Source organism: Epinephelus moara, chromosome 4, assembly GCF_006386435.1.
Source record: "Epinephelus moara isolate mb chromosome 4, YSFRI_EMoa_1.0, whole genome shotgun sequence".
Taxonomy (NCBI): domain Eukaryota; kingdom Metazoa; phylum Chordata; class Actinopteri; order Perciformes; family Serranidae; genus Epinephelus; species Epinephelus moara.
In genome coordinates, this window is record NC_065509.1 from 35,274,951 (window position 1) to 35,294,489 (window position 19,539).

The 19,539-nt window shown below is 38.3% G+C and overlaps 1 protein-coding gene across 1 annotated transcript; it reads right to left on the reverse strand.

Moving 5' to 3' along the window:
- Position 1: 1 nt before the first annotated feature.
- neil3 (nei-like DNA glycosylase 3) lies at positions 2–18,611 on the reverse strand. Its single transcript, XM_050042654.1, has 10 exons — positions 18,408–18,611; positions 18,183–18,292; positions 15,011–15,145; positions 14,402–14,615; positions 12,624–12,698; positions 9,482–9,648; positions 6,014–6,177; positions 2,907–3,321; positions 2,409–2,589; positions 2–879 (listed from the first exon to the last, which is right to left on the reverse strand). Exons 1-10 carry the CDS (start codon positions 18,510–18,512, stop codon positions 697–699), a joined length of 1,749 nt encoding a protein of 582 aa, XP_049898611.1. The 5' UTR covers positions 18,513–18,611; the 3' UTR covers positions 2–696.
- Positions 18,612–19,539: the final 928 nt, after the last annotated feature.

The following is a 19,539-nucleotide window of genomic DNA, read 5'->3' on the forward strand; positions in this document are numbered from 1 at the left end:
TGTTGTGATGACTTTTTTGCATTCTTTATTAATCATATATATTTCTCATAACTTGGAAACATACGTGTCTCAAACATGGATATCGAAAGGACATGATACAAATCAAATGCAAATAGAGACTTGATCAGGTGCAGTTTTGTACCATTCTCCATTAAATGCACAGTTCAGTACAAATGTGTATTTCACAAAGTTCAGGATGTAATATGCAGGATTTTTCTACAAACAACATATAGACTCACACAGATGTAATCCCTCTCAATCATCACTAATGACCCACGAGAAGTGTGTGGCGGTGTACTTATCTGCAGAGACTCTGCCCTCTGCCTGTATTTTCTTCTTATTTTCTTCATATTTTTTGTGTTCGGGATGTTTATGAACTTGTACCCCCACAGCGCTGAGGTGAAGTCAGGGCTTTATAAAAAGGTAGTGACCAAGTGCCAGACCGTATGTAGCAGGCATCCAAGAAACACAGAGCTGAAAAATGCAAATATAGCGAGGCGAAACGCCAAACAAGTGTGAATATGGGGTTGGATTTTACTGTCACTTTTGCTGGCAAGTATGTTTACACAGAGTAAATAACAATCCTGCATAGTCTACCTTTAATGATTGAGTTGTCTGTTCCCTCTATATCCATTTATGTGTCTGGATGTATAGGCATCAGGGTTTCACTTAGATGTAATGCATTGCTAAGACACATTAACAACCGGGGAGGATGGATACCCCCGGTCCGTTCTCTGCCCACTGGAAAAAGTCACACTGTTTACCCTTTTGAAAGCTGCAAGTGTAGAAATTCCGGCCATTGTTGGGTCCAAGTTTCAGAACCGTCCTCATTAAACAGCGTTTCCCATGGTGACAGAAAGGGAAGTTCAAGTCAGCCCACTGCAACAGAGGAAATAAGGTTTTTATAAACTTTGTTGTGAACTTGTATTTCAGGCATTTGAATTTAATGCAGACATATTACAGTGACTGTGTGTACATGCACAAAATATTATGTTTTTTGCCCTTATTCCAAAAAAGAATATACTCCTACTAAGCTTTTAAAATAAGCTGAATATTTCACAAATATTTTTCCACCAGTGGCGGACTTGTTCAACCCTGTGAGTACACGCTCCCTCTTTCATTCAATGACTACCTCCTTGAAAAGGTTGGTATTGTGATATTTGTGCATATCCAAAAACCTGTTGATATCTTAATCATTCATAATGTTTAGAAGCAGAGGGTCACATGGGATAACATCCTGCGGGCAGACTACTTCCAAGTCTGATTTCTTATCCAGGCTGTGTACGACGGCCTACCAACCCCGGCTAATCTCCATGTCTGGGGCAAGAGTGAAACACCATCTTGTGCTCTGTGCTCTAGAGGAGAATCCCTCGAACACATCTTGAGTAGCTGCCCAAAGGCCCTTGCAGAAGGCGGCTACCACTGGCGACATGATCAAGTGCTGAAAGCAGCTGCCGAGACGGTAGCCTCAGCCATAACCACCAGCAAACACCATCGCCCAAAGACGATCATCACCTTTGTTAAGGCTGGAGAGAAAAACATCCCACAACCAAGATCAACAACTGACCCAAGAACGAAACGTCCCAAGCACCAGGAGCTGACTAAGCAGTGCAGGAGGCGGGGCTGGAACACCCACTGTGACCCTATCAAGGTGGGATGTCGGGGCTTTGCAGGCCGGTCGCTCTGCAGGGTCCTCGCAAAGCTGGGGATAGTGGGGCTGGCTAAGAGGAGGGCCATGAAGAATATCATCAGTGCCGCAGAGAGAGCCACTAGGTTCCTCTAGCTGAGGAGGGAAGCCCCGTGGTCAACTGCTGCTGAGATGCAAGCCGGGGACTGATAACCTCCAGCGGGGTCGCCTGGGTGAGGGTGTCTGATGTTTGAAAAGACCTTAAACACCCGATGACCTCAGGATACATCACTGATGATGCATCCCAGCACATCCACAGGATGTTTTCTATACGCTAAGAAGTAGGTTTGTTTCTCCAAACGACCAGAAATGTGGGCATTTTTTGGGGGGCCTTGCAAACTGTTGGCGAGGTGGTGTGTGTACAGCGTGTCCATGACAGCGCACAGAGCTGACAGTAACAGACAGGGGGCTGTGTGTTGCAAACTGCAGTAAAAACCCGTATTGATACACATATTCTGAATACGCTGTATACATGTCACATGAATGCTTCTAAAGCCAGAATAATTTCGACGTATGGAAAATGTTTAATTCGGAAAAAAGATATGCTGTTTACATGACCCATATCAAATTCAGATATTGTCATATGTGAAATAATAGTGGAATACTGGTCTGCATGTAAATGTACCCGATGTTTGTGGCTAGGCTTAAACCAAAGATGCTTAAAAAGAATTTTTTTTTTCCCATGGCAATGCCACAGAGATACACTGGTTTCCATTTTCACCTCAAAGAAGTTACACTTGGTCTCTCTGGGCAGTGAGCAGGCGTAGAACTGTCGTCCCTTATTCTCCCCCTCCTTGTGGACCACTCTGAGGACAGCTGGGCGACGATGGGATGCACAACAAGGGGCGCTGGGACTGGAAGAAATGGACGAGCTGCGGCTTGTCGCCTCTACTTTGCGCGTGCTGACAGGCGGTGAGGAAAACAGTCTTGTTAGTTTAAAATAAATTGAAAATGAAACACGAGCACACCTGTCACATCAACCCTTATTAGCGAGCAAACCACCCCTCTTCAGCCGTGTGTGGTGGTATGTGTTAGTGATAATGGTATTTGCATGGTAACCTACTATTGCTATTCATCAATCTGAACTTTTTTTTTAACAATGTTGCATTGAAAATTCCACCGTCAGATGCTTTTTTATCCCACTTATCTCCCTGAGGTTGCAAAAAACTTCTCTCATTATAAACTTATTCATGAATAGCCAAGCGAGAGATTCACTCACCCTGAGTTGGGGGCTCCATTTTGAGCATTGTTACTGGGAAAGGGACTGTGATCAATTCTCATTTTCTTGGATGGGTGACTGTAGGAGGCCAGTGATTCCCCATTGGAGAGCTCGGCACTTTGCCTCTGCCAGCCACCAGAGGCATAATTGGGGCTTGTTGTCCCTTGGCAGACGCTGTATTTATATAAACCTCGCTCTGCCGCCAAGGAATTCAAATGACTGCCGGCTGGGGAGAGTGGGGAGTTTACAGGCTTTGGCTTCTTGCTCAAGTCAGAGAAAACAAGGGTGGAAGTCCCGAATGCAGACCTCCAGTTGACTTTGAGCTCCTCTTGTGGCTTCTTGAAGGCAGTGCAGGGATATTTAATCAAATCGCTGGTGAAGGGTGATGCCTCAGTGTTAATGTCATCTTTGTGGACTGTGGAGACGGAGCCAGAGTCAGAAACTCATTTCATGTTCAGCAGCTGCAGCTTATTCTGATGCACTGGCTGCTTCTCGTAAAAATGCAGGTTGTTGTTGGCTTTAAGTGGTTATCTTGCCATAAAATTTACCAGTAAGCGGCAGACGGCCGCGCTGTCGTCAAATAAAATGTCATACAATCTGTTGTGGTGAAGCCCTTATGCAAAATTCTGTGAAATGAGTCCTCGTATAATAAAGCTGAACATAAGTACGTGTTTTCAGTAATGGCGAACTACGATGCCTGACAGAGTCATTAACACAGAGCTGTGAATAAGCACTACTCTCCCCTCCCTCAAAACCCATTAATGTGCCCTTGAGCAAACCACTTAACCCCCAGCTGTTTTAGAGAAGCAGCTCAGTGGTCAGCAGTAGAAATATGTAACTGTACAAATGCAAATCGGGGCATTACTGAGGAGAGCAAGTGTGCTCAGTCAACTTTCCCTGGAGAAATAAGAGTCCATTAATAATTTCACAGATTTTAAGGGAAGACACTGCCAATGAAAACTGTTTTTTCATGCACTGGTCAGTTTTGATATTTTGGGCTGTTTTGCTTTGGTGAAATGTCTTCTTTAAACTAGTGGAAGGAAAACATCCAAAATAAATACTTGGGTTTATTTTAGTTCAGATTTCTGTTCTGGAAAATGTGTGTCAACAGTGAATATTTAATTAGATAATGCCTCATTTGCATATTTAAACATCAAATTCGAGTTATATTAAAATATTGTTTTAATATAACTACTCAACTGGGGAAGTTTTATGGTCAAATCTGTTAATTTTTTTGACCCAGTTCACCTCTGGTGTCTTGTTTTTTTGTTTAAAAACTGTAATGGAAATTTACAGTACATATCTTTAAAGGCCATGTTCTCAAAATGAGTTTTTTGTCACACTCCGAACCAGAGATCTCAACTTCAGTGGCACTTACATACACCAAACTTTCCAGATTCCTTCCTGTCAATATTCTGAGGGGTTTTACAAAGGGCTTTTCCTACATCATGTATAGCCTGATTTATAGAACATTTTACCCCTAAAAACATGGTGGGGGGCGGTTTCCTCGGACAAGAATCTTGAACCTGGCTTTATCCAATGTCCAGATTTCTGTTCTGGTAATGTGTGCAAGTCATGACATCTTTAATAAGATAATGCATCATTTGCACATTTAACTTACTTAAAAAAAGAGCCCTTACTATAAATAATAAATAAAACTTAATGGCAATATCTATTGGTTAAAAGTTTAAGCCTATTCACCTGCAGTGTCGTCCCTTAAAGGAATAGTTTATCTAAATATGCAGATATTGTAATAACTCACCCAAAATTATTTCACTTTAAAACTGGTGAACTTTGCACATATATATGGAACATTTAGATTCAGACGACTCATATTCATTTCAATTTTGATCAGTTGAGGACAACACCTTTAAACTCATGTGGTTGCAAGTACAGCCCCTGTAAAAAGTTTTCACCTTCCCTTGGAAGTTTTCATGTTTTAAAAAAGTATTTTCCAAACTTTTTTAAAACATGTAACGTCTTTGAAATATGTTTTTCAGCAGAATTTCCCTGACCAGTGCTAAACATTTTTGGTAGAAACACACAGTGAGCGAACATGGACATGATTGTGTTTGTTGCAGCAGTTGACAGTTTAACCACTGCAATTAAAATAGGAATAAAAAACATAAAATGTGGTTTATCAAACTTACGTTTACTTTTTTTTATTGAACTTATTATAGTATGATTATTTTGGGAATTATGCATGACTGAAAAAAATCTCCTGTACCCCCTGCTGTACTCCAAAGTACCCTTAGGGGTACCCGTACCACCATTTGAGACACACTGTTTTAAAACAGAGAATCAAAGGGGATTTGTTGTGGTCTTTTTTTTGCATAAATCAACCGGCACCATTCCTTCCATGTCAAAGTGGAAATAAGATGTCTACACAGTTATCTAAATTAATGTCAAATATAGTATATGCAATGCTTTTTTTAATAAGCACTGTACTTGCAGCCACATGCCTGAAAATGGTTTCTGTCCTGTCTGAAGTGTAATTAATTTCTGCTGAGAACATTATCTGAACCTGCAGGAGTCGAAGCCAAAATGTAAGGCTGACATATGATAGTCTGCAGTTTGCCCATGCTTGGAAAGCTCTGCATAATCAAAAGAGCCATGGGCCAACTGCAGTCCTGAGTAAGTCTCATTTAGTTTTACAAACAGCTATAATTTCAAAAAACGTGATCTGAAACTGGGCAGTATGATCCCATAAAGATAAAAACTGTGAAATACAACAAATAAACCATTCAGCTGTGGTTTGTTGCAACAAAGAGACAGCAAGGACATTTCTTTTCAAACACCAGTTCACTGCTGCCATAACGCATCTCAAGATAGTCGGAGAAAATGGCCAACTAACAGACACGCTCATTACTTGCGCAGCAATATACTGTACACACACACAACTGCTGCTTGACTGCGTTTTCACTTCAACAGCTTGGTGTCTGGTGCCTTGCTCAGAAGTACTTAAGTGTCAGTGGCAAACAGTATCACTCAGGGATCATTCAGCTAAACAGCAAAACTACAGCTACTATTATTTTATCTCTTGCTAACAAGGACCTTCTGTCACCCCATTAAACTGAGTGACTGTAAAAACGGAACATTTCACTCACCCTCTGGTCTTGGAGTGAGGCAGGCATCACAGGCTTTTGCTGCTGGCGGGTTGATGAGCGTGCAGAGTTGACAGGCCCAGTCCTCTTCCTCCCTCTTAGCCACGTTATCATTGGTTCTCTCGTTGTAGGCCCAGCCAATCAAACTGTTTCTGACCGGGAGCTTACTGGATAAAGAAACACAAGAGTGACAGCGGCGATCCTAATAAACCTTTGTTGCTAAAACAGGTTCACTAATGAGTCAAACGTGCGCTGAAGCAGAAATAATGTTACTGTGTAAAAATAGAACTCAGGTTTCTATAGTGTTAAACACACACACGCACACACACACACTTCGAGGACATTAAGAAAACTTGACACACTTGTATCTTGTACCCATCAAAGTAGATAAAATCTTTTGAATATTTTTACATTTTCAAATATTTTGTCCACCTCATTAACATTTCTATAAATGATAGTAGACTATATATTATTAAATAAAATAATATACTAAATGTAACTGAACATTATAACCTGCATGAAGAAATGATTTCTGGAGGGCTTTTGTATTACTCTACATTAGCTTTAACTAGGTGTGCCTAATAAACTCGCAACGGAGTGTATTTCCATTTTGGGAAAATGGCTCCTCCTGCACAAAACTGTACAGCTCACAGTATATTGTACATATTTGTTGTGTTGTATTATTCTTAAGTATCTTTTTCATATTTAATTGTAATATTTTTTTTCTATATTTATGTTCTCAACTGTTGCAGTACTTTGACTTTATTTTTATTTCCTCTTAATATTTTTATTGTATGTTTAATGTATGCAGCAAAGTCCAAAGCAAATTCCTTGTAAGTGAAAACCTACTTTATAATAAATCTGATTCTAATTTGTGACATAAATTATTCTTTCATTTTATTACATTCTAGTTTTCCAGACTTATTTACAATGTGTGCATATGTGAACATACATTTCCTCAAATAGAGTGAAAATCGCTCATAAAGATCATGGTTAAGTTGATCCAGGGTGTCTACAGATATAACCACGTTAAATTTAAGACCTTTGAAGACCTTTTTAATATCACCTTACATGAAATTTAAGACCAAACCTGTGTTTGTTCAAGATGAACAATAAGGACAAATGACAATTTGGTGAGTTTAAGTTTAATGTCTTTAATGTAAAAAGAAAACAAAATCTCGCTGCTGTCATAAATGCTATTTATTATTGCAATTCCTCAGTCTGTCCAATGATTGTAAACAGTCATTGGATCTGTCAGTCAGGCTGGAGAAATTTTCACGGTATTGTGACCGAAAATATTTAAGACCCATCATATCTGAATTTAAGACAATTTAAGACTTTTTAAGGAACTGTAGACACCCTATGATCTACCACTTCTATGGATCAAAAATCGGAGACAGAATCATTCCGATACAAATCCTGTTTAAATAATTTGCTTATAGTCATCATGTTGTCCACTTAACTGACTTTTTCATACATGACAACATATGAAAAAATAATTTAAACTATAGCAATTTGATTTTTCGTGACTTTATACTGTATTTTGCCTCATGGTAACCAGTCTGCTTCCAGCTGGCCACCCGAGACTGCTGCTGCATGCACATTGAAATAAGAGTTGCTCTGGAAATGATACGATACTGCCTAATATGTTGGATAGGGTATCAGCGAGTACGTGAGTCTATGCACCGATCCAATGCCAGGTAATTGATTAATAAACTTTTAAGTAGTTTCACACCTGGATAAAATGTCAGCTTTCCCTGAAATCAGTTCTTCCTCGCTGTATTAAAACTGTAGTCTACACAAAAAGCTGCACTGTGTAGCCACTGGCATTTATTTAAGAGTGGCACTATTTCGGTAAATAGTGTAGCGTTATCCGTTAGCAAATGTCAATTCAGGTAATAAAAGAAAATTCTATGGCATTAGTCATCTGTATGTATTTGTTCATGTTTAACAAAGGCTTTAACCAGAGCCATGCTGTACAATGATAACAATAATTTCACATCTGTGGATTAATGGGATCAACTGATATGCAAGTTTAGGTATCGGAATCAGTATAGGGAAGCAAAAAAGCAAAGCAAAAAAGTATCAGAACATCTCTGCTTGAAATCAAGACGGGAAAAAGACTCTCTCAATGAAAAACATAGTCTCCTTGATGCTGATGACGAACTGCCAACAAAAGAGCCAACGAGATGCAGCAGCAAAGCCTTGTGTTCCTCTGGCTACCTTGTGTAGTCTGCTCTGACAAAGAGCAGTCATGGTTGCTTGTAATGGAAACAGAAAACAAATGAGCGCAGGGAAAGCACCTGTGGTTTAAGCTGTCCTCATCAAGTGGATTGATAATGTGCGGTCACATAATGAAGCAGCTCTATTTAGAAACAGTCAATAAAATTCAGTTAATAGCTACTACTATTATACTACTTATTATACTTTATATTCATGTAATAAACATACAAATGCCAATTAGATGGTGCTCTGCATGAGAAATACAGAAGAGAAAAAAATGGTGATAATCCACTTACAATGACCCAAACAGATGTGCTCACTGTAAGCTGTTCTCACTGTACCTATACTGCAGGTAATTAGTCCTGAGGAGCTGCAGGTGCAAAATGAGCAATATAGAATATAATCAGCTATTTTTGTAACCTGATGATAGAGAATACAGGCAAAGAGGCGGCTTTAACTAGACAAACATTTGCAGTTCAAACAGAGGGTGAAGATATGCGACAAGACGTGTTTCATTTAATTGCTTCAAGCATACATGTTAGTGCTCTGACACGAAGCTCGACTATGTTTGACAAGAAGGCAAATCTGCAATGCCAACAGTCACGGTGGAGGGAAAGTAGCAGCGGCTTTCAGGAAACTTTCCTCACAGATTGCTTTATCAGCTGTGTAATGCGTTGTAAGGGCTTTAGGCTCTAACCCCTCTCAAAGCTTTGCTCAAATACAACCCAGGAGGTGTTGAGCCTGTGCCCTGTCTGGCAAACACAGCCTTATATGCACATTAATTTCCCCCCGTAACACTTCCCACTCCCTGCCAAGCCCATCTGCTTGCAAAGATGGCCTCTCTAAATTTGAACGTACTATCCTAAAAATGCTTTTGAACTTTCTGCAAAGAGTAGGTTTGGAAAAATGACACCAAGCTTTACCATGCTGCTTTTTTGGAATTAAATTGAAATCATTAGTATGTGTTAAAGAGAATCTAAAGCCCAAAAAAAGGTTTCATCTTCTACTGGAACACTTTATTGGAGATAATTAAGCATCATCTAGTTAATTCCTAAAAAGTAAACACTCTAAATGTAAGCCAAGCAGTAATTACTGCATAGATTGCTGGAAAAGGGCATGGTCTTTTACTTACTTTGGGTACTGGAAACATTATTGGTGTCAGATATTTCTGAGCAACCCACAGCCTGTACAAGAATACAAGACAATACCTTTTCAGTCAAAGTTCCAAAGGTCTGTGAGGATTTCTACCTGATGTCGACCCCGCTGGGATCTCCCTTCTGACAGCTCTCGCAGAAGTAAGTCATCCTGCCGTTGTCTCCAAGACGACAGACTGTGATGACATGAGAGCACTGGCCACACTGGGGACGCTTGTAGACTTTGTAATGTTTGTAGAGCGCAGAGCCAGATTTGCGACACTGATAGAGATGAGGAGGGCAGACATGAGTGAATAAAGAGAACAAGGATAAAGAGAACAAGAAAAAAACATTCACCTTTCCTTACTTGTCTATTACGCATAGACAGGAATATTTGTTTTATCTAGTCTCTAGGCAGCCGGGCTTTGACTTTCTCTCTCCATTAATCCATCACTGCAAGTCAGTCTAAATGAGGTGCCAGCTAAAGAAATGTGTATCCATTTTAATAAACAGATACAGATATACGATTTACACCACAACAATTTTTAATACAGGGCTGGAAATACTACATGTATACACACTGTAGTGAACGTAAAATTTGAGCTATGCACTAGGGCTGCCCCTGAATAGTCGACCAAATGTTAGTCGACCAGAAAGGTCATTAGTCAGCAAGATATTACTGGTCGCTTAGTTGCAGAAATAAAAAAAAAACACAGAAAACAAACAAACAAAAAAAAAAAAACCACTGCTGTCAAACTAGCCGTGGGCGCCGCACCACAGTGAAGTTAGTTTAAAGTTGAATATTCAAGTGGACAGACATTCACTCTGGACCAAGGGTCGCCTCTTTCTCAGTTTCACTCCACGTTGGCAGTCAGACAGTTAGCTCACCTCCCAGCCTTCTGCTAAACTGCTGGGGGCTGATTGAAGGATCATCAACGTATTGCCGTTTAAGTAACACAAAACCGATGTTTTATTCAACACCTTCACACTAACATTAGTTAAAATTATGATTAAAATGATAATAAATTGGTCTCAGGTAGCACACTTATTTTCATTATTAATGTGCAGTTCATTTATTTTACATAAATATTCTATCAGAAAGTAATAGCAGTTTTTTAATAAACTCCATGTAGGGTGTCCCGGTGACTCAAATTTAATATCAAAATGTAGAACTACACAGGACACAGCTCTTCAAACAGGACTTTAGTGCTTCTTTTACTTTATATCTATGTTTTTATGGAAAATTCAGTAATAATATTTTTGTTAAACTATATCTTGCCTAACGGTAACCAGTATGCTTCTAGCTGGCCACCTGAGACTGGTGCTGAGTGCACATTGAAATAAGAGTGGTTCTGATACCAGCATCAGAAATGTCTCTGATGATACATAAAATGCTGGATTGGGTATCAGTGACTATGCACTGATCCAATACCAGATAATTTATTAATGAACTTTGAAGTAGTTTCACACCAGGGACTCAAATTTAATATCAAAATGTAGAACTCACAGGACACAGCTCTTCATATAGGACTTTAGTGCTTCTTTTAATTTATATTAATATTTTTACATTACATTGAATTTACATTTAAATTCAATGTAAGGTGACCTAGTAACTGAAAATTGCTATCAAAATCTATCACAGGACACAGGAGGACACACCTCTTCATATGGAATATAGTGCTGTTCATTTTTTTTTTTTTTTAATAAATAAATAAAAAATAAATAAATAAAACTAGACTGTATTTTGTTTAGTAACTTCCAGTGTGAGATGTAGTTTCATTCATGCTCACAAACTGAACTGAAAGCTGTTGTTATAATGCAAATTTGGTAACTCAAGTGTAGAATTAAATATTTACTCAGTAATATTTATTTGTATATAAATGATTTAATATGAATAAATATTCATATAAAATAGAAGGAAAGAAGTCACCAAAGAAGTTTATAAATTGACAGGGAAATTCACCCATTTTTAAAATTCATACATGTTATTTTTATGGTCTAAGCCTGGGGTCGGCAAACTTTACGATGAGAACAAAAAAATCTGTCTGGCACCGCAAAACATATTTGAGCCTTATAATGTAAGTAACACAACCTATTAAGTCTTAATTAGCCTATTACCATTACCAGTAGGTCTAAATGAGCATCCATTGATATGTTTTACTACAAGGTGGCTACTCTGCAGTGGCCTATTTCTAATAATTTAGTACTTTAACGTTGCAGCATTAGCAGTGAAAGCAAACAAATCTGTCCACACACTATTGTATTCTCTATTTTCCTCCGAGACTTTTCGTTTTTTTGGATTTGGAATCAATAGCTAGTTCAACTAGGAAAACTTAAGACAAGCCACTGCTGTTTAGGTCTAGCAAAATCCATAGGAATACGTGTCAGGCCACAGAATTTGAAACTTAAAACGTTAAACTAACCCTAACCCTAACTTTAATAATTAATTTCCATACTCTTTTTTTTTTGTTAAAGCCACAGGGAGCAACTAACGAGGAGCTAAGGAGATGCATGCAGCTCCGGAGCCTCAGGTTGCCTACCCCTGGTCTTGGACAGTCCAAAAATATTAGTAAAAATGAACAACTTTCTCCCAAATCCAAAAACTAGAGTGCTAAAACTCAAATTTGTGATGTCATAGTGTATAAAGTCTGGAGTGTCTCCACAGACAATGAATTGGGAAAGATGTTATATATGACACTGAGAGCACACAGGAGAATGTTCTGAGTATATGGGAACATTTTCTGTTTCAGAACTGAGAACACTACAGTGGAATAAAGCTCATTTGGATATAAAAATAAAAACTTCTGTGGGTCCATAAAATCAGGCTGCCATTCACTATATGGAACAGCTCCAGACGTTATACAATATGACATCACAAGTTTGAGACTTACTCCTCTGGCTTGTGGCTCTGAGAGAGAGCAGCTCATGTTCACAAATATTGATTAAACTTTCCTAGCCCGTGGAAATAACATATTGGAATTCTAAATTTAAGTGGCGCTCCCCTTTAAGTTTGCTGAGAGGCTGCTCAAAATGTTCCTGTATCCAAAATTGAAGTAGTTTCACAGTATGTCTCTGTAATTTTGATTAGATCTGTCTGCAGCCATGGCAGACGTGCGGATAAAGAAGGACAAGCTCACCAGATGGAGCAGTAAGAATCTTTTTTTGGTACTTGTACATGTTATTCTAAAAGTTACATGTACGCAAAGAAGTATTTCGAGCCCTGATATGTTTGTGCTATTGATGTTCAAACGTCTAACCTTGTAAAACAGAAGAGTGAAATCCCGCGTCATCTTCACCAAGTGATGGATCTGCTCGTCAGTCAGCTGTTGAACCTAAGAATGAAGTAGCACAGTTGTTTACAGTTCACAGCACGAGAGCAAATAAACCTTTGTTTAGCTCTTCATTTCACAACAGAGACGTAAGGCGCTTCACAGTCAGCAAATCAATAATACAAGCAGTGTTCAAACAGTAAAACACCAGACATGAATGAAAAACTGGATTTAAAATGATGCAGCAGAAAAAAATTACATAGAAAATATTTCCAAGACCTGATTTTCGCTCACATAGAGTAAAAAAGAAAAGATCTAAAGCACACAACACACACCACTTGTAGCTCTTTCAGGATACCTCGGGGCTCGGTAATGGAGGGGAAGCTCATAAAGATTCAGTGGTCCCAGAAGAAGACGGGGCCAAAAGTCATAGATTAATGTTTTGGTCCAGTGTGCTATGTTCTTAAACCCCGTCTTATACTTTCTAAGAGAAGCAGAGCAAAGCCCCTGGTAATAGTTGAGTAATAGAAGTATTCATGCTGCAAAGTGTCTCTCACTGGCAATGGATAGGTCACTCTAAAAAAAAAAGGAACACTTTCCTTCTATAGTTTGCTTAATAAAAAATATTCCCTGAGAGGAATGTGAAGCGTTGGATCTCTCACATTTCACGTGACAGACACCGCACATTCTTACTGTGAATGTCTGCTCATTCTTTGGACAATTTTGCACATATCTGCTCAAACTACCACTTCAAAAAAATGCACTGCTCTTTAGTTTTAATTCAGATAAATAACAGTAGTTTACAACAATTACAGATAACGACCCTGATTCCAAAAAAGTTGTGATGCAATGATCTGCAAATTCTTTTCGACCTTTATTTAATCGAACAATGTTCAGACGGATAAATTAGGGCTGGGCGATAACAATTATGTACAATATATCTTTATATTTTCAAGCTTTTGCTAATATCTTAAATTTGTTTTTCATGTGATAGAAGTAAAGGTTGTTTCATTAATGTGTGTCATTGAATTTGCGCTCATTCAAAGGACGTGTAATGAAGGACTGAATGACTTTAAAACTCTTTTTATTTTTTTTTAGGTTGCCTAGGAGACCAAATGTGCACCGTTAATACCAATGTCTGATCTAAATATCATGTGAATATCTGCACTGAAAATATGCTTTATGAGAAAACATTTTTGAATACTTTGTTCCCCAATTGTATGTTGAAAAGGATCATCAAATCATTGCATACAGGTTATATTCACATTTTACAATGTTTGGGGAGTCAAGGTACATATACATATTTTTGTAGTATCTTTCATATTTTATTATAAATTTATAATATACATATATATTCTATATTTATGCGTCTTGATATTTGCAATACTTGCTTTTATTTTCATTTACTCTTCATGTATGTTAAAACTTTCTTGGCAATAAACTGGATCCTGATTCTGATGGGATTTCCATATCAGGAGTATAAAGTATTTAATGTTAAATTTATGGTACAAATCAGAGGAAAACCCTCATTTGAGTCTCAATAAAGATCATATGCATTCTTAGAAATAAATGAAAACATTCCCAACTCAGTGAGAGGCATTTCTGTGTCGCATTGCACTTGTTTGTCTCTTCCCTGTTTTACCCTCCTCATTGCAATGCATCACTCAGTAATACAAGGGCTTAAACTTTTTCGGTGAGAGTTCTCTTGCATTTTTATTCCCTTTTTTTGTTCCTCTGCTGAACACCATCTATCATCTTTTCCATACCTTCACGGCTGGGTGGAGGCCCGAGTCAAACAGGGCTTCGTTTTTAATGATGTTGCCGACTCCTGGCATGACAGCCTGGTCTAGGAGAACGTCACAGAGCATCCTGCTGCTTTGGCTCCTGACTGCCTCCTCTGAGCGGGAGAAGCTGAACTTGGGGGAGCACACATCCAGACTCTCCATAGCCCTCACCCTTTGCTCACAGTCCTCTGTCAACCTGCAAGCACACAGTTTCACAGCGCTGGAGGAATTTAGAAAATACATCGCTGGTGTTTGTGAAAGTGTGCCACGAGGTCACCTGGTACGTTTGAGGTTAGACATTTCAAAATTGTTTCTTTCATATATTCTGTTTGGGTTTGTTTGTTATGAGACAGGACAGCGCAGGTTAAATTTTCAGACAGTATAAATAAATGTCTGTCTGGCTACTGAACAGCACACCAGGACCTTACAATCAATGAACAGGACAAATGTCGAGGCTGTGTTTTTCATGCAACAATGGCCACTGTCTTCAGACACAGCCTAATGTAGGACATACTCACTGAATGAGACTCATACCCCAAGGTGAACTTCTGTCACCTCAATCTATCTAGGCTATGGCGGTGTCCCCGTTACCTTATTTCCACGGTGCTGTCAAAGAAGCACACAATGTCGTTAGTCAGGTGTATTTCCAGCACTGGTGCGGAGCCAGTTCTCTCCTTTCTCTCAGCAGGGTTTATACGCATCGATCCATTCATACCAAAGTGGACTCTAAAGGATGTGAGCATGAAAGAAAGAAGGAAAGGAAAGAAAAATTCCACTTAAAGATAGCATGTCTCAATTTATAAGACCTGACAACAAAAGGACAGAAAGGAGCCTGGTGGTTGGAGATTCGGTTGTGTGATAGGAATGTCACAGGCTCCAATCTAGCAGGAGCTTGTGTGTGTGTGTCTATCAACAGCTGTGCAAACTGCTAAAGTGCTCTCACACAAGGCAGTAACACTTCAACCTGTTTGTTCACACCAACACAGCTGTAAATCCCATAGAGGGGACTGACTGACTTTCGTAGTTTAAATGACTATAACCCTGTAACTTGTTGAAATTACGGTCATGTGTTGTGTAATATATATAAATATACAAAATACAAATGTGTCATCTATTTAATAATATGTTACTGTTTATACAGTTGAAGTTATCCCTTTAATATCTCTATAAATCTTTCAAATGTCTTTGTTTTTACATTAAAAGCTTCCACTGAAGTTTTCATATGAAGCTTTGAATTTCTGTCATCATATTTTATGTCTTCATCACCCTAAAAAACATAAATGTTCAAATAAAATCCTCAATTTAAACACAGTGATTCATCAGATTAATTGGGCTGAAAAAATACATGAATAAATTGAATTTATGGTGCTGTTACATTGCTGCTAGACCGCCCCATTAATACAAGTGGGTGCCTCCCTTCGTGTGCAGTAAGTTTTTTGACCACTGTAAAAATGTTGTTTTTAAAGGCTAAACACCAACAAATATAGACTGAAGCAGGATGTTTTGATCGATTAAAACGTTGGGATTTTGGAAATGTATAAACCTGTCTTTTGTCAATACATTTGGAGTGCCGGACTGTACAGCCCCTCTGGAGTTACTGGAAATATCTGGATAACATGAGTCAGAAACAATCCTACGCAACCACCACTGGAAATTTATCCGCTACTGTTCACAAATGTTCAGAAATAACGGGTTTAAACAGGACGGATACCGACACACACAAGAAGAAAAAAAAAAAGCTGCACAGCATTCAAATGTTGATTTAGAATTTGAATGTCAACGTTATGAATAGGGCTGCAACAGTTTGAGATTTTCACGGTAATAATTGCCTCAGAAAATAATAATTAAGAACTTTTTAATAAACTAACAAGGTGCTTTATAAAGTTGAATCACAATTAAAACATGTCAGGACTGCAGTGAGGCAAATAAAATCAGACAGTTACAATAATGCAAAAGTAACACCAACATATGCTCGGGCTGGGTGGCTGTCTTTAAAATTTCTGAGGCTTTTTCACTGGCATTCTCTCCTTTACAAAGCTATTCTTGGCCTACCTCCAGAATGTTTATGTGTGTACATGAAGCAAAAAACTGAAAATGGCTCTGCTCTCTGTCCTCAGAACATGTTTTATTGCCTATACCTCAGGTATGTACAGAGTTTGGTCAACAAGCATTTATGTATGCAACTCCTTGTATGTGGAATCTTCTGCAGAAGGACATAAAGATGCATTCATCGGTTCCTCTTAACTGTTTCAAAGCCCTGTTGTACGCTATCATTTATATGGCAATGTCAGAGTGTATCTTAGCTGGACATAATCATGTGCAGTTGCCCTGTTTTCCAATTCTTATGGGTCACTTATAGCCAAAATTAACTAGGGCTGGTCAATATGAAGATATTATATTGCCATTGAGATATTAGACGATATATCATCGTAGATTTTGGATATCGTTGTATCGTGATGTGGCATGAATGTTGTTTTTCCACACGTTAAAGACTGCAATACAGTAAAGTGATGTAAATTAATGAACTAAGCGATTGTTCTATTTGTTTTAATACTTGCCTTAATCCACTTAGCTGTTACATTCACATTATTGATGATTACGGATCAAAAATCTCATTGCGTTATTTTTTTCTGGCCAAAAAACAACAACAACAAAAACAGTAGTTATCCCTACACTTTGTTGCATCAGAAGGGTATTTAGTCAGAAATATTATGTTCAATTATGTCTCCCAGTCCTATCATTAATGAAATGCTTTTGAGGAGATAGACTCTGTTTATTGCGGTATGGCGAAAAAGAAATCTTGATATCATTTTCAGCACATATCACCCAGCCCTAACATTAACATACTTTTTGGCTTTTCTTTGTAGTATTCTCATTAGGTGTTTTATATTTCTTGTTTTGAAGCTCAAGCTGTATATATTTATTTTGTAGTTTTTGTTCTATGTTCTCTGTCTGTATCTTATGTCCCTGTCTGTCATAGCCAAGACACTCAAAAATTCATATCAAATGTTTTCTGGTTAAATAAGATAAAATAAATAATGTCAAACGCAGAATTTATGCAACAAAATCAAAGCTATCAAAGTTTGTGACTCTTTATAGTTAAAATATGATGGAGGCACCATGTTTAGTAACAGTAATCACAATATAATAATGTGACTAAGTATGATTTGTAGCAATATATTTATATATTCCTAATCAGGTCACATAATCTGATGGGTAATGGATTTTTTTTTTGGTGAAATATTGTGACAGAACAAAGAAAGGGTGGCACCTGTACATGTATAGAAGGGAAATGGGACAAAAGCAATTGATAGACACAGACAATAACATAAAGCAGTTATGATGATGTATGCGGTGATATGATTAAGTCCAGGGCTACAGATTAGATTGTCTCAAGTAGGGTATGTAGCGGTGTGTTTATGTGGTTACTAATTTGTTTGTGGGGTAATGAGGAGGTTATGGGATGAGTGGCAGAGAGGAAGAGAAAAGGGAGTTGTGTTGATGTTAAAGTGACAGGAAATGTATCTTGTGTGACCGCAATATATTTTAAATAGTAATACATTAATAAAGCACTAAAATTAAGTGATATGATAATGATGTAATAGTCATCAATCAATACATTTCAATATAATAAGTACTGTTGTATACTATACAGTGATGAGGAGCGAGCAGCTGGTGCAAGGGAGAGGCAAAACACAAGCTAACAGACACATGTAACGTCAGCGTCAGCACTGAATAACGTTACAGTTACAGTTTACGTTACCTCAACGCTTTCGGACCGAAGTACATGAAGAGCTCCTTGCCCAGAGTGTCAACCCCGGTGTAGAGACAACCATTAAACCTTTGGAAGACATTTCCTTCTGGGTTATTTTTCTGTGAAGAGACATAAGCAGATTAGCATGCAGCTAAACGCAGCTGGTTAACGGTAGCTTAGTAACTGTTAGCTAACAACAAACCCCTGCGTAATATGTCACACAACGTAACTTACGGTGGATTTTGTCAAACTGCCTCTCAGCTCCTTCGCTTTCTGTCCTTTTTTGACTTTAGACCGGATCTTCTCTCCGTTTAATGTGCACCCCGGACCTTCAACCATCTTTGAGGTCAGATTTTATATAACATTAAACCTAAAATTGTCCTGCTGCTGCTGAATAATGAAAGTTTGTTGTTGTCGTCGTCTTGATTCCCCGCCACGGCATTCAATTTCGCGCATGCGTGGTGCGGTTTGTACCCGGAAATAGGCGTTGCATGCTTTAAAGGCGCATTAACCTATTTATGTTACAGGCAAATGATCATAGACTATTTGCAAATGATCTATACTCGATGTATTTGCACAACATAAACATTAATCAACGTGGGAGATACATTTTAAGTTTGCATATTTTTTCATACTGATTTTAAAGGAAATTAAGCAGCTAATGTTGCATAACGTGTGCACAGATAGCCAACAAATACTTGTATATGCATACTTATATAGTCTGTGTATGTAAAACAGAGCAAGGAAAGCTTATTTATGTTGCACATCTCAGCAGCAAGTGCTCTACACAAAACATAAAGCACTGAGACATAGTGCAGAATAAACACATTGCAGTTTTTTTAAAATGCAATTAAAAACTTAACTAAAGAGTTAGAGAACTGAAAATAAAAACAAGCTACAAAAATACTAGGACAAGTATACAATCCAAAAATAAAAGTTACAGTGCTGTGTAAGAAATGAATAAATATATGATTTAATAAAAGGCAGGAGCAAGGAGAAAAGTCTCCAGCCTTGATTTAAAAGAAGTTGCACTGGACCTGCAGTTTTCTGGGAGCTTGTTCCTGATATTTGGTGCATAAAAACTAAATCCTGCTTCCCTGTGTTTATTCCTAACTCTGGGGACACACAGCAGAACAGTACCAGAGGACCTGAGGGGTGTGAATGATCCATAATGTAGCAGAAGGGCAGAAATGTATTTGGGCTCTCAACCATGTACTTTATAAACCAAAAGTAGTATTTTGAAATTATACCTACAGATGTGTTGCTCCTTCCCCTCAATCATTCACTCACTCATATTTCATCAGTCATGTAAAATTTTGATAAAACATGGCATGATGAAGCAAAGGAGATCAAAATATACTACACT